We start from the raw sequence: 14564 nt of genomic DNA, 5'->3' as shown, positions 1-14564 counted from the left end.
ACTTGCCCCAACAGTCTGCTACTAGCTATGTGGGGGATCTTTGCCTTTGCCAGACTCTTCTTCTAATTTGTATGTTGTAATCTCAGTGTAGTGGTTTCCTCTTTACGGTTTCGTACGCATTTTTTTGTTCTCAAGGTGTATTGTGAAAGCTTGGAAAACTACATCAGTTTCCACTTGAATGCTATTTTGTGATCTATAAAATGCAGGTATTCAGGGTAGTTAATGTTAATTTGTAATTTACAAGATGCCGGTCATTGATAGATACAAAAAGATAATTTGCTAAATTAAGAAAGGACGACACATTCGTCACTAACAATGCCTAAAAGAGAAAAAAATATATAATTGACAACGTTTCGGGCATTGGGCCTTCTTCAAGGGCCATTTCCCGAAACGTCGTTGAGTTTATCTTCGTTGTTTGTGCTTGGGAACCAACTGCCAATGCAGCAACAGCACCAAGTGGCTGGTTGGCCCGAAAAAATATATTTAACAGTATTATTATTATTGTCTAAAAAGGTCCCTTAGATATGTAGTGGCGTTTTTTCACGCAGACAACTTCTTTTTCATCCTGTGTCACTTTTAATCGAACAGAACTCCTTGCGTTCAACACCACGTGACTCCGTCGCAACTCTCCCGCTTGCGCTGCTCGCCTGCTTCGCTCACTCCGCTCTCTCAGCCTCTCCACTGCTAGCCTGTTCTGTCTATCTCACTCTCCTAGCCTCTCCACTGCTAGCCTGCTTTCTCACTCTCCTAGCCTATCCACTGCTAGCCTGCTCTCTCTCTTTCACTCTCCTAGCCTCTCCACTGCTAGCCTGTTCTGTCTCTCTCACTCTCCTAGCCTCTCCACTGCTAGCCTGTTCTGTCTCTCTCACTCTCCTAGCCTCTCTACTGCTAGCCTCTTTTGTCTCTCTCACTCTCCTAGCCTCTCTACTGCTAGCCTGTTCTCACTCTCACTCTCCTAGCCTCTCTACTGCTAGCCTGCTCTCTCTCACTCTCCTAGCCTCTCCACTGCTAGCCTGTTCTGTCTCTCTCACTCTCCTAGCCTCTCCACTGCTAGCCTGTTCTGTCTCTCTCACTCTCCTAGCCTCTCCACTGCTAGCCTGCTCTCTCTCTCACTCTCCTAGCCTCTCCACTGCTAGCCTGCTCTGTCTCTCTCGCTCTCATAGCCTCTCCGCTGCTAGCCTGCTCTCTCTCTCTCTCACTATCCTAGCCTCTCTACTGCTAGCCTGCTCTCTCTCTCACTATCCTAGCCTCTCTACTGCTAGCCTGCTCTCTCTCTCTTACTATCCTAGCCTCTCCACTGCTAGCCTGTTCTGTCTCTCTCACTCTCCTAGCCTCTCTACTGCTAGCCTGCTCTCTCTCTCTCTCACTCTGCTAGCCTCTCCACTGCTAGCATATCACGACACACTCTGGTAGCTTCTCTATTGCTAGCCTCTCACTATATGTTCTGCTAGCTTCTTTGCTGCTAGCCTCTCGCTATATACTCGTCGAAGAGAGAATCACGGTACTTCCACCGACGGATCGTGAGTTATGTTTTTGTTTGCCACGTCCATCGCCGCCCACCATTCAGACCACCGAGTGGCGGTGTCTTTACTTTCGGCTGCTAGAGCGGAGGCGCGTATCCAAAACGGTCTCCTGGATTCTAGCCTTGGGCAGCGTGGGGGTTCCTTTAGATCTTGATGGAGCGGCAAAGTGAAGTTTTTCATTGTCTTGTTGTTGTATTCCCGTGTCGTCGCATCATCGCGTGAGATGTTGGCCGGAGCGATATTTACCAGCACCGGAAGCCACGGGAGCAGAGTAAACTTTAGGTAACCGCTGATGATATGAAGCGCGTTGTTAATTTCGGCATCGACAAGGTTCGTGTGAGGGCTTGCACCCCACACCGGGGCACAGTACTCCGCAGTGGAGTGAACTAGGGCCTGCGTCGATATCTTCAACGTGCTGGCATTGCTTCCCCAGGTTGTTCCTGCATGTTTCTGAATAATATTCACTCGTGCTTTCGTTTTATCTTCAGCTTGTTAGAGGTGGTGATGCTAGTTAAGCGTCCAATCCAGGGTAACTCCTAGATACCGAGGGTGTTCATTACGCCTTAGATTTGCCCTGCAGAAGTTGACGTTCAACGTTTTCGAAGTTTGTCTGTTGTTCAGATGGAAGGCGGAGACGGCGCTCTTCGGTGGGTTTGGCTTAAGGTTCCAATTCTTGAAGTATTCTTCCAGAGTCTTCAGATCTTTTTCGAGGACTGCATCAGTGTCCTCCATATTCCGTGCTTGGGTTGCAAGAGCGATATCATCCGCATATGTGAACATACGGCAAGATGTCGCTGGAATGGAGATGACGCAATAGCTTCAGTTTAATGGAGGAACTCGCCACCGGAGGAAACCGGCCACTTTGATGAAAGCATTGCCCCCCGTGCCCTTCCCGGCAGAGACTCTTCTGAAGCCGCCATAGGCCGTCACGACCCGTAGACACGCCACTTCCCACGCGTCCGCCACGGGCGGCGCCGTTATCATCGACAAGTAAATACACAAACAAACACCGCTTGTTGAAGACCCAATGCAGAAGATCCCTGGTTTTGATCTTCCACGAAGCTCACGGTCCACCCTAAACCACGTCTACTGCACCAACCATAGCAGATGCAAATACCTGATGCACAAATGGAAAATTGAAAACTCTCCAGTGGTGTGCGATTGCGGTTATCCCAGAACAGACCGTACAACATATAACGATGCAATGCCCCGATCCACAAATACGAAGGAGACACCACAGCGATGATTCACTCCGCTCGCTCCTGACGCGGTTGTCTGGCTTGACCACCTCAATGTGAAATCGTAGTTTGTTGCTCTGTATCTACATCAGCCGTACCGAAAGAAGAGGAGGATTTCTCCATAACTCTGGCTGTCGCCTGATGATGCTCATTGCAATTTCTGGCGAAACGTCGTACTCGAATTGTAAATGTTGTGGCTTTACTCTCCAACACACCGGTGTGCTGAACTACTAACAAATTGTCATGTTTTATTTATATGACTAACCTTACTAATTAACTGTGTCGGGCGGTGGCGGGTTTAACGACACTTTTATATTTACGCGATCTAACCCAAAAACCTGCTTAATGGATGATATTGGTCACGAAAGCCGACTTCGTGTTCAACTGAAATTTTAGTTGTTGCTCTGCATGGATATCAATCATACGGAAGAGTACGATTAAATACTTCCGATGACAAACGCACGACAGGAAAGCGTTACAGAACTCACGCATCGCGTGATTTTATTTCGCCCCACCCCCCGCCCTTGGCCACTACGGCCGCCAGTTGTTGACGCTGTGCTCACGGCTCCGGCTGCTTTGTTCGCAGATGAAGCCAGCTACGCGCGCGGCGGAGCGCAGAGCCAGCCCCCAGCCGTCACGGGGGACACGTCGCCGCCGTCTCACCGGCAGGGCATCCCGGGTGGGTGCCTCCTCCACATGGAGACGCACACACACGCGCACACACGGACGTACACCAACGCACGTATAGCCTGGACAGAGTGTTGGGGCAAGTGATGTTAGCGAGCAGCATCTATGAAGGCCGGCACGGCACACGAGGGGGTGGGTGGCCAGCACCGCACCCGGCCGCCTTTTTCTCCCCAGTGGCAATATTTACACACCGCACCAGGTACTCATTTGAGGCTGAGTCGAACTAGGGGAGGCCCAGTACCAGTTCAGATATTCATCACTGGTGTTGGCCGTGAACGGGAATCAAACTCGGGTCCCCCAGGTTCGTAGGGCAGCACGCTAACCGCTACACTACTATCAACAACGACAACAACAACCGCCATTCGCCACTAAGTGGCGGTGACGCCACCACGGCACTTGTGCCAGGCTACGTGCACACTACCACATGCTGCACGATGCACGCACGGCGCGCCGGATCGGGCACCACGTGGGGGGAGCCTCCACAGGGGGCAGCCCACGAGGCGCTCGCGACCGCCGCCGCGTCACGGATATCTTTGCGGCGCGCAGCGTGGGAGTGCGTCCACAAAAAAGTGACTAAGTCATCGCTCTCGCTGCCTGGGCTGCAGTTGTTCAGGCGCCGAAATGTATTTTAAGTCCGGTGTGTTGAAAGTTTATTTCACGCCGTACGCTGCTGACTGTGCTGATCTGAGGTGCGGGGGAAGGACAACGAACTAAACACGAAAGGCAGCTCTAAACAAATGAGTTTTAAATCTGGATGATTAAGTGCATAGCTCCATTGGTTCTCTAATATCGGAAGGAAGAGCATTGTAGATGGTCGCGGAAGCGCATCTGAACGCGTGCGATACAGTGACCGTCTTTGTACGATTGCTCGCCAAAAGCCACTGCGAGGATGAGTGCAGTTTAGGGGTCGGCACGGTTTGGCTCAAACCACCAAACCGCGGTTTGAACCGAACCAAATCGGTTTGGTTTGGCTCTGTTTGAACTGGTTTGGTTTGGTTTGGGGCTACGAAAACCGACTCGGTTTGGCTCGGACAGGGTGGAACCGGCTCAAACTAGTTTGGTTGGTTGTAAAGGCGACACGAAAGGACATGCTGTAGTTGCCTTTGCCTGCGAATTCACTTTGCAATTGCATCTCTATGGCTCGAGCGGCTCAAGACGGCGCCATCCCCGGCGGCTCCAGCATCACAAGGTATCTCATCCAATGACGTGGAAGAGACCAAACACGCCGGTAGCGACGAGGAGCCGATGGCGAGCGAACGTGAGAGCCCGGACGCCACGAGCGGCGACACGCGGCAGAGCCTCATGCGCACCCTCGGCGCCGCAGCGCTGCAGACCGCGACGCAGCCCAAGCCCAAGAAGGCCCGTGTGTCCCGAGCGCTGTGGCACGACGAGTACTTTGAGACGAGCCAGGCCGCGGGCGACGTGCAGAGCCGGACCTGCAAGATCTGCACCCTCCAGTACGCGGGCTCCACCTCCTCGGGCACCCGTATCAAGCATCTCAAGACCCATGGGATCGTCGACCCCGAGTCGCCCACGGTCGTCACGTCGCCGCCGACGGGGAAGGGTTTGCTCGTGCAGTCCAAGATGGCCACGCCCATGTCAGCGCACGCGAGCAAGGCCATGGACAGCTTTGTCGCCGAGTACATCGCGACGAGTGGTCTAGGCCATAAACACGTAACATCGGATCCCTTTACGACTCTTCTTCAACGAGCTGCCCCGGGTTACGAGCCCAAGTCTGAGCGCACGGTCAAGCGCCGCATGCTCGAGATGTATGTCGTCCTCAAGCTACTCGTGCTACAGTACTTTACTACTTTTGGCTCTTGCGTCTCCTTGACCTACGACGGTTGGACAAACGACGCCATGACCGGCTTCTTCTCGGTCACCCTCCACTGGATGGACCCGGCGTCGTTCTCCATGTGCAACTGCATCATTGACTTCTTTTGGGTGGCCCCGGGCGAAGGCGTGGGCAAGCGCATGGCGCAGCGCCTGCACGAGCTGCTCGACGACTTTGGCGTGTGGCCGCGCCTGCTCGCCGTCGTCACCGACAGCGGTTCTGACGCCGTCGCATCCGCCAAGTCCCTCACGCTCCTCGAGGGGAGCAACCTGCGCTCGACGTGCTGCTTGCGGTGCATCGCACACTGCGTCAACCTCGGCGTCAAGGCCTCATTCGGCGCGTTCGAGACACTGCTGCGCAGCCTCCGCACGACACTCGGCGCTATCCGCAAGAGCAAGACGAAGAGGGCGGCCTACACGTCGCTCGCGCGGCACTACCTCAAGTGCCCGCTGCAGCCGCCTTGCCTCGACGTGGTCACACGTTGGGGTAGCACGTACGTGATGCTCACGGCGTCGCTAAGGCAGCGCCAAGTGATCGACGCCATCTGCCTTGAGCCCGGCTGGTCGCGGAGCCAGGCCGGCTTGTCGGACGAGCAGTGGGAGCAGGCGGCGCTGCTCTGCCAGTTCTTGGAGAAGCCGGCGGCCATCTCCGATGCCATGGGCGCCGAGGAGTACTGCACCATCTCGAACGCCATCACGGCGCAGGAGGCTCTCTTGAGCCACTGCATGACCCACCGCCCGAGTCCTCATGTGGTCGTGAGCTCGGCCGCCGTGACCATCTCCGACTACATGGTCAAGTACAGCGACCTTCTCTCGTCCGAACCAAGCCGCGTCGCCCACTTTCTCGACCTGCGCCACCCCAAGCCCGCGGCCTCGAGCACCGAGTACAGCAATATCAAGGACATGATGACGGACATTCTCAACCAGCGCTACCCAGCGTTGACGACGGACGCGGCGCCGAAGGCGGCGCCGCGTGGCGGCATTAACATCCTCTTTGACATGGTCTACGCGCCCAACGCTCACGACGACGCCGCCTCCGAGGTCGACCGCTTCCTGCTTGAGCCGACTCAGGACCTGAGCATGGACGTCGTCGAGTGGTGGAAGCTGTACGGCGGCAAGTACCCGCGCCTACGACGCGTGGCCCTCGACTATTTGCCTATCCCGGCGTCGTCCGTGCCCTCCGAGAGAGCAAACTCGGCCGCCAAGCGCTCCTTTCTCGACCGACCAAACCTGCACAAGTGCACGTTCAAGGCCGAGATGTGTGTGCGCTCGTGGGCGCGGATGTTGCCTAGTGTTGGGGTTTCACTGCCATTGAACTACCACACTGCGTTCAAGGACATTGGGCGTGCCAAGCTTGAGGAGATGGCTGTGGACGACATCGTCGTCCAGTACTTGCTAGTGAATCTCAATATGAAGAAAGCCTGCGTAGAAATTAGCGATTAATACACTTGATATTTGTATTGAATGCGAATATTGTTTGCCGCGCATCTTTTCGGTTCAAGCCAACTCAAGAGGTTTGGTTTAGCTTAGTTTGGTTTGGTTTTGGTTTGGTTTGGTTCAGTCGTCGCTGGTTTGGTTTGGTTTGCTCAATTTGAAACCAGTTTGAGTCGGTTCAAACCGTGCCGACCCCTAGTGCAGTTCTAAAGAAATTCGTTTTAAATGTAGAACCTGTGAATGAGCTGCATGAATATTCTGGCATTGTTGCTTGTGCAGTGGTGGTGGTTGTGAAATTATAATTACCCTCGGATAACACGAGCTTACGGTTTGCATTTTCTTAAGACAAGACATTGAATTGAAGTCAAACAGAAAACGTAGGTTATTATTAAACTTCCTTCGTTTATTACGGATATTAATTTAGTATCAACAAAAAGTTGATTGTTGAGTTGTGAATCCAGCTGCTGGCCTCAGGACATCGAGTAATTAAGCCGATAACTTCCTTTTACAATTACTTTAATCTGTGCGACTCCCATCTAACGTTAAAGAAAGTTTTGCTAAAAATAATCTCTGGCAAATAAACAAAAATAAACAAATGAAAGGCGTTTTTTTAATGTAATTTTAACGAATTCACAATTCAGTAATTGGTCCAACTTCCCAAAAACGGCCTCGTCGTAGTTTTCCACGAAAAATGTGCCAAAGATATATTTTTGAAAGCCAAGGTAAGCTAAGTTTGGCGAGTGCTGAGAGGAGGGGTATTGGCTAAGTGACGGCGTTATTTACGACGGCCAATGCGAGTCCCACACTGGGGACTCGCGTCTGCTCCCTCCAAACGTAAGGAGTAGCATCTATTACTCGCATCTATCTCGCTGGTACTCGGAAGGCAGCTTAAACATTGACAAGATTGAGGCGATTAATTTGTTTGAGGAGTTTTTTTTTCTTTAAATGTTGCTAAGAAGATGCTGTGCTCGTCTGCACGTGGGTTGTCTTAAATGCAACCAACAGAGGCTGGTCTCTCAGTCTGCTGTCTAAAGACCTCGCGAGAGGCAGAGAGAGGTCGTTGACGGTGAATTTTATTTCCCTCCAGAGTGTATATTTTTTTAAATTAGATTTTTGGCTGCATACAAAAACAAAAGCCCTCTGAAGAACGCTGGGCAACAAAAACAACCGCGTGCGAATATCCACCAGGCCACATATACCCCGACGAGTACAGGTTGATGGAGGGGGATCTATTGTCTCATTTACATGGGGAAATCGCACCGATAGAACATTTCGTTTTTGTTTGTAACATAGGGTGGAGGGAGGGCGCTGTGTATGAGAAAGTAAAAGTGGGGGGGGGGGGTCGAGAGTATATTATAATTGTGCTGTTTTGCATCATGGCATGAGACTGATATATCCGTTGTTATCGCAGGGCATCCGTTAAGATGAACACTTAGGTTTAGAGAACACACGGAGGTTAACGACGCCGCCCAAAATGTGAAGAAAAGTGAGTGAGCTGGGGCAGGACACTTCCTGGCGAGAAGGGCATGGTGAGCTGGCCATCGAACAAACACGGTTTAGCCAATGCCTCTCAAATTGTGTATATTATAATAAATGCTGCTGGTCATAATGACCGTGTCCCCTGCTCAAAGTTGCAATTGGCAGTGATTTCAGCATTCGATGGTAGAGCCTGATCTCGCCATGGAGCATAAACCACGCAAACTCCGCTCATTCTCGCATTGGCTTTTGGCTGGCCATCGATCAAAGACGGTCACCGCATTGCACGCTTTCAGATGCGCTTCCGCGGCCAATCTGCAATACTCTTCTTTCCAATATTCGAGAGTCGCTGGAGATATGCACTTTGAAATCATTCAGATTGAAAACTAATTTCTTTAGAACTGCCTTTTGTGTTCAGTTTATTGTCCTCCCCTGCACCTCCGATTAGCATGGTTCGCTACGTATGGTGCAAACGAAGTTCAACATATATACACAAGTACATGCAGCAGAGTGGCATCCAAGGAATGAAACACGTCTTGAGAGGGCGTCCACTGAGAAGATGGAGCGATGGGATCGGTTCATGTGAAGGTGCTGGATGGATGATTGCACTGCAAGATTAGAGAGACCTTCATCCAGCAGTGGATTGATGATGGTGATAATGATGCGGAGCATCGCGTTAAGAGATAATGTCACGTTGCAAGAACTGATTGTGTGTTTTTATAAAGTGGTGCTGCTTTGCACACGCCCTTCTACAGAGGTGATTATAATTATTACATGGAGATTGAGCAGATGTCCCGCACAAGCCAAAATAAGATGAACTAAGTGAGCAATCAAATAGATCCCGATTCTGATTTTGTACATTCATTGGCGCCCTGCCAGAGACCATTAACTCGCCACACTTGGGAATCGAGAAAAAATCATCACGGAGCTATCTGGATTCGAACTCTACATTCTTGTATTATTGGTGCTGGGTGAATGCTTCAAGTGCTCGATTAGCTCCCTGAGCCACACCACCAGTTTGTTCTGTAAAGACCCCACGAGAGAGTCATGTCAATACGTTATCTACAAGCGTAATCAGAGTCTGATATGTCACTTTGTTGTGCAAAGACCCCATCGGAGACTGCCGTTGTTGTTTGGAGAGCCTGTGCAATTGCACCTGACTCATAATATTTTCTTAAATCACTGCGGATTATAAGTTCAAGCAAAACAGTCTGCTCCAGACAGGCAAAGCGAGCGCTCATACAACAGTTTGACACGCAGGCTTTCGCGACCAATATTATTCATGATGAAGCTTTGTTTGGGTTAAATCGCGAAAGTATAAATGTTGTTGCATTGCATTACATTTCCAAAACATTTTCTAAGTTTGTTTTCTCAAACGGCCTATTTCTCTCTCTAAAATTTACCAGGCTCTCATAGGTCCATTCGATCTTTCTCTCCTTCGGTCGCTTCGGGGTGGATTACCACACAACTCTCTCTAAAATGTACCAGTCTTGTTGGGTCTTTCATTGACATGCTAATTTCTCTGCTCCAGCACCTGCCCCAGCAGACCCAGCTCTCTCTCTGCCCCACCCCCTCTCTCTATTTAAAGCCTCGACACAGAGGCATTGGGTCTCTGTGTGTGTATGTTGTGTGTCTCTCTCTGTGTGTCTCTGTGTTGTCTCTCTGCTTGTGTGTCTGTCTGTGTGACTCCATGTCTGTGTTTTGTCTCTCTCTCAAATGTAGTTCTACCTGATGACGATTGCTTGTGTTGCAATCGAAACGTCGTATTCTATTATTTAATTTAATTTCTTTCTACGTGACTTTACCGAAAGAACCAAAGAATAATTCCTGCAGTCACGAACGCTTCAAATCAAGTTTATAAATGTGTCGTTAACCCCCCTACCACCTGACACAGCCAGTCAGGTTTGTCACGTCAACAAAAAGTGCCAATTAGTGACTACCTCAGCCCACCAGTGTGTTGGAGAGTAAATCCACAACATTAACTATTTGAATATGAATTTTAGCTGCTAATTACATCCAGGCGGGATTGTAACAAAATCGCCCGATGATGCTGGATGGAATTACTGGCGAAACGTCATGGTAAGCAAATTGTAAATGTTGTAGATTTACTCTCCAACACACCGATGTGCTGTACTAGTAACGAATTGGCACGTTTTGTTTATGTGACAACCCTTATTAATTGTCTGTGCCAGGTGGTGGCAGGTTTAACGACACATTTATATGTACGCGCTTGTACCACAGCACCGTATGTACAGACTGCATGTGCTGTACACAATCCAATCCGTGTGCTGCATTAACACGCACAGAGCCAGACTGAGGCTGTCCTAGGATTCTTGTTGTTGAATCTTAATGCGCCATGGCTTAAGAGAGCCAGATGAAGGAATCTGTATGATTGTTAAAGGTTCAGTGTTGATGCCCAAGGCTCTCGCAGCCAGACTAAGGCACCTTTGGGATTTCTTTGCATTTATTCGCTAATGCCGGAGACTCGGAAAGCCAGTGTGAAGAATGGCGTAGCCACGGGAAGGCACTTAGTTTACAGATAAAATATAAGAGCGCAGCGACCTCATCGGCTGTTGCGATCAGGACTCTGTAAATCAGATTGCAGATATCAGTGGAACTGGTATGCACTAAAAAAACGAAAATCGATATCTATTCAAGTTTACATTGATAATTGAATATGAAAAAAAAACTGCATTGACATACCATTTTATGATCAGAATTGGGATATTTATACTGGAGGAATCTGTTGTGATATGATGCTATTTTTACAGGTTTCCCGTTAGGGCGGGTCAAAAAGGCTACAACAAACAAACAATACAAAAACACGATAGGAGTGCAAAGTATAGGAAAAGTAAAAACATCATGAACAAAATATTTAAATTTTGCCAGGTAAAGTCCACTGAGCAATTACCTTATTTTTCATAAGCGACCTGGCCGCGAATTATACCTCAACGAAGTGGCTTATCATCACGTGGAAATGTAGAGCATCAAGCTCTGCTTGAGCTGCATTCATGGAGTTGGCCAAACATCTCAATATCCGGCCACACAGCTTGGCCAATTGTTGGTAGCACCGGTTCTGGTTGCCTTCCCGTTCTGTCCGTGGTTTCCCCCGCGCCAGCGCTCTGAGCCGTAACCAAAACAGCCATGACACCCCCCCTCTCTAAACCGCCGAGCGGTGCTGCTTTCCTCAACGACATTGGCCATTTGCTGCGTTCAGCGTTCTGGGCACCGCACTGCTTAACGAGCAAGTGGGGGGGTCGACGACGTACCGTACGCAGCGGGCCGTACGCAGTGGGCCAACGTAACACAGCGGACCATACACAGCGGACCATACACAGCGGGCCAACGAAATGCGGCGGGATAGGTAGTCAGGAGCAGCAGCGGAGCGAGTGGCGTACTATCATCAACACAAGGCGCACGCGGTCATTTGTAACTCCCTACGCAGGCATTCCCAATGTCCAAGGTCCACTCAGGCTACTCTCGGCCACTTTTGGCTGACATCAATACTTTTTTTTACGCACGCACATGAAGTCGTGTGAATATCAGAATAAAAATCAGAATATTTATTTATGCTGGAGGAATCCGATCAGCTACAAATATCTTTTTCACAGATGTCCAGTAAGCGGACTTGTTTGCCCAAGGACCTGTGCCCCGTGCAGCGGCCGACGCTATTATCCGTCACTGTGCGGCAATGCCCGCCCGCAGTTGTATTCTGCGGAACAGTCGCCCGCATAAGGCGAGCGCCGACACCGGCCGCGATGAACGTCTCTCAGCCAAGGTGCAGATTTTCATGCCACTCTGTGGGGAGAACGCTGTGCGGTCCCCAGGGATAGACTGGGTTCTTTCATGCAAGCAGATAAAGGTGCAGCCCTTTCCCTGCTCTCGTCAGTGCTGGAAAGAGGGCCTCTTCCGGAGGGAGCTCTTGAGAGTCCCTCTGCAGTGTATTTTGGCCGACTTATCCACATTGGCCAGATCTTATGGAAGAGGCGGGTGTTACCCACAGAACCCCACCGTATGACCAGCCGATCAAATACCCGTGGTAAATACTGCTGGGTGGGCAGAGGCTGGAGGTGGGGTGATTTCAGGAACTTGCAGCATTATGTCACCTGCTGCCCTGAGGGATCTAACTCAACCGGCGACCTCTGCATTGCAAGTCTATAGTGTGCGTGCTAACCGTATGTATGTTGAACTTCTTTCGCACCATACATAGTCAACCGTGCTCATTGGAGGTGCGGGGGAAGGACAACAAACTAAACACAAAATATAGTTCTAAAGAAATTGCACCACTTTGGCAAGCATCATTGGGCTCTAACAGAGGGTGGTTAAATTTAACGGCACGGACTCGGGGGGCCACCGATGGAGATGAACCCCCATCCCCGATTCTCGACACTTGGACTCGTGCCTGGCTTGTGTGGCTGGTTGGGGACTCGGGGGGGGTCCAGAGGCGGGTACCACAGCGGTAGACGTGTGTCCAGGTGACGTTGCCGCACCGGTCACCATGGCAGCTGTCTGGCGTAAGATCTGGTGTTCACAGCATGCCCAGTGGATATTTGCAGGTTTCAGGTTGACAAGGCGGGCCGCCACTGTCACATGCCTCCCATCCACGAAATTGCTCGTGCGAGCCTTGCACTTTAGAACTCTGAAAAAAAAAATTCCCATCAAGTAACTGGGATCCACTTAGGCACTGTTTTACGGCCGTGCAAAGATGGACCGATCGGCGGTGCCGCGTGACTGCTCGCATTTAACATTAAGCCGTGAAGAAAGAAACAAATGGGATGCTAAATACAGCACACACCGGAGGCCATGCCTGCACACTTGAGATGTGACTTGAGAGATGCCAACTCCCTCGCCAAAGCCAACTAATGTACTGTGAAATGGTTTGGTTTATACGCACGTGCAATATAAAGGTGCAAGTACAAGCATGTGCATTCGTACAGCGGCGTGTATGCTTCATCCGACTGTGGTGGTGCTGAGCAGAGTTCCAAACTCGCCGTCACAGGATTGGAGGTTGATGTCTTAGTCAGAGTCCACTTCATCCAACATTTCGTATGTGATCAACAAAAAAAGAAGTACAGCTTTTTGAAAAGTCGACCTTGGTTCTTGTTCATGCCATGATCAGAAATGGCCATTTCCAGACATCTGGACACTTTTAGCAGATGGCTATACTTTTACTTTTCATGCAAATTATCAAAATAATCATGAGCTTCATTGTGCAGAATATAAATAAAATAAGTAAGCAGACTGTCTTTTTCTCATGTCCATATCCGCGTAAAAAATATATTTCTTACACAACCTGCACCTTCGATTAGCACGGTTGGCTACGTACGGTGCGAAAGTAGTTCAACATAATACCTACAACCCATCAGTCGCACGGCCTTGCGGGAGTGCAAAATATAAGTTCAGTCTACAGACGTGTGAACATCCAGCAGAATTGTTTTTACACGAATAAGAACCGCTGACGGATGTGACAATATTCTGCTGTCTCGTCTGTTACTCGTATCATCACACACACACGCGTCTCTGGCGTAGTTGATCTCAGGCCCACCAGTTGACATCAGCTCCACCCAAAGGTTGTCCGAGCGAGCAGACGCTTTGACTTGTGGCCCTTAAGTCTTTACGGTAAGCTCGTTGCTGTATACAGTAGAACCTCTGGTCACGAACGCTTCTGACCACGACCAAATCGGGTTCCGACCAAAAAATTCACAACATTTTTTAATCTGGTCACGAACACAACCTCGGGTGGCGATCAAACACGGCCGCAGCCGATTTCCCCTTCCGCGCCATATTTTTTTGTAAGTGCCAAATTTCCTGTTGTTTGTTTACAAACAACAGCGACCCACGTGTGTTTTGTTTGTTTTGTTGAATTACACAAAGCGTAACAGTTATGTATATAACTTTTGTTATATAAAATTCTTAGTAAGATATTAATTTTGTGAGTGTAGTCATACCCCTCCCCCCTCATTCAAGCCGTAATTTAGAGAGTGAAAGCGCTGAGTACGTAAATCGCTAACATAAGAACCCGTTAATCTCTTCTCGCATCATTCATACGATGATGCGGTGAAGTAAACGTTCACACGATATTACGGTGAATGCTTCCAAAAACAATACTGTACCCAAATATTACTGTTAACTTACTTTCAATAGAAACATGAATAGCTCATACGAATATTCTCTCTCTCTCTCAGAATCGACCGACTGATGTAGCAGACGAAACAATCATCTTGTTTAACGATTCTAAACCTTGACGCTGCAATGTTAGTTTTCTTTGTTGTTCAAGGTTTTCTCAGTGTTATTCAATGTTTTTACATTTAGTTTACTATTACATTGTGAATTCTATGGCATAATTAACTATTTTTGTGCTTAAAAATATTTT

General features: G+C 49.5%; 1 protein-coding gene across 2 annotated transcripts in view; it reads left to right on the top strand.

Moving 5' to 3' along the window:
- Positions 1-14564, top strand: part of LOC144934731 (glutamate receptor-interacting protein 1-like) — a 272140-nt gene that overhangs the window by 34099 nt on the left and 223477 nt on the right. For both annotated transcript variants that reach the window (XM_078860808.1, XM_078860807.1), the window contains exon 2: positions 3348-3440. In XM_078860808.1, coding sequence (XP_078716934.1) covers positions 3348-3440 — 93 coding nt within the window. The remainder of the gene's footprint in view (positions 1-3347; positions 3441-14564) is intronic.

Source organism: Lampetra fluviatilis, chromosome 11 (assembly GCF_964198595.1).
Source record: "Lampetra fluviatilis chromosome 11, kcLamFluv1.1, whole genome shotgun sequence".
Taxonomy (NCBI): domain Eukaryota; kingdom Metazoa; phylum Chordata; class Hyperoartia; order Petromyzontiformes; family Petromyzontidae; genus Lampetra; species Lampetra fluviatilis.
The sequence above is the reverse complement of the archived record's forward strand: the minus strand, read 5'-3'. Positions and strand labels throughout refer to the sequence as shown.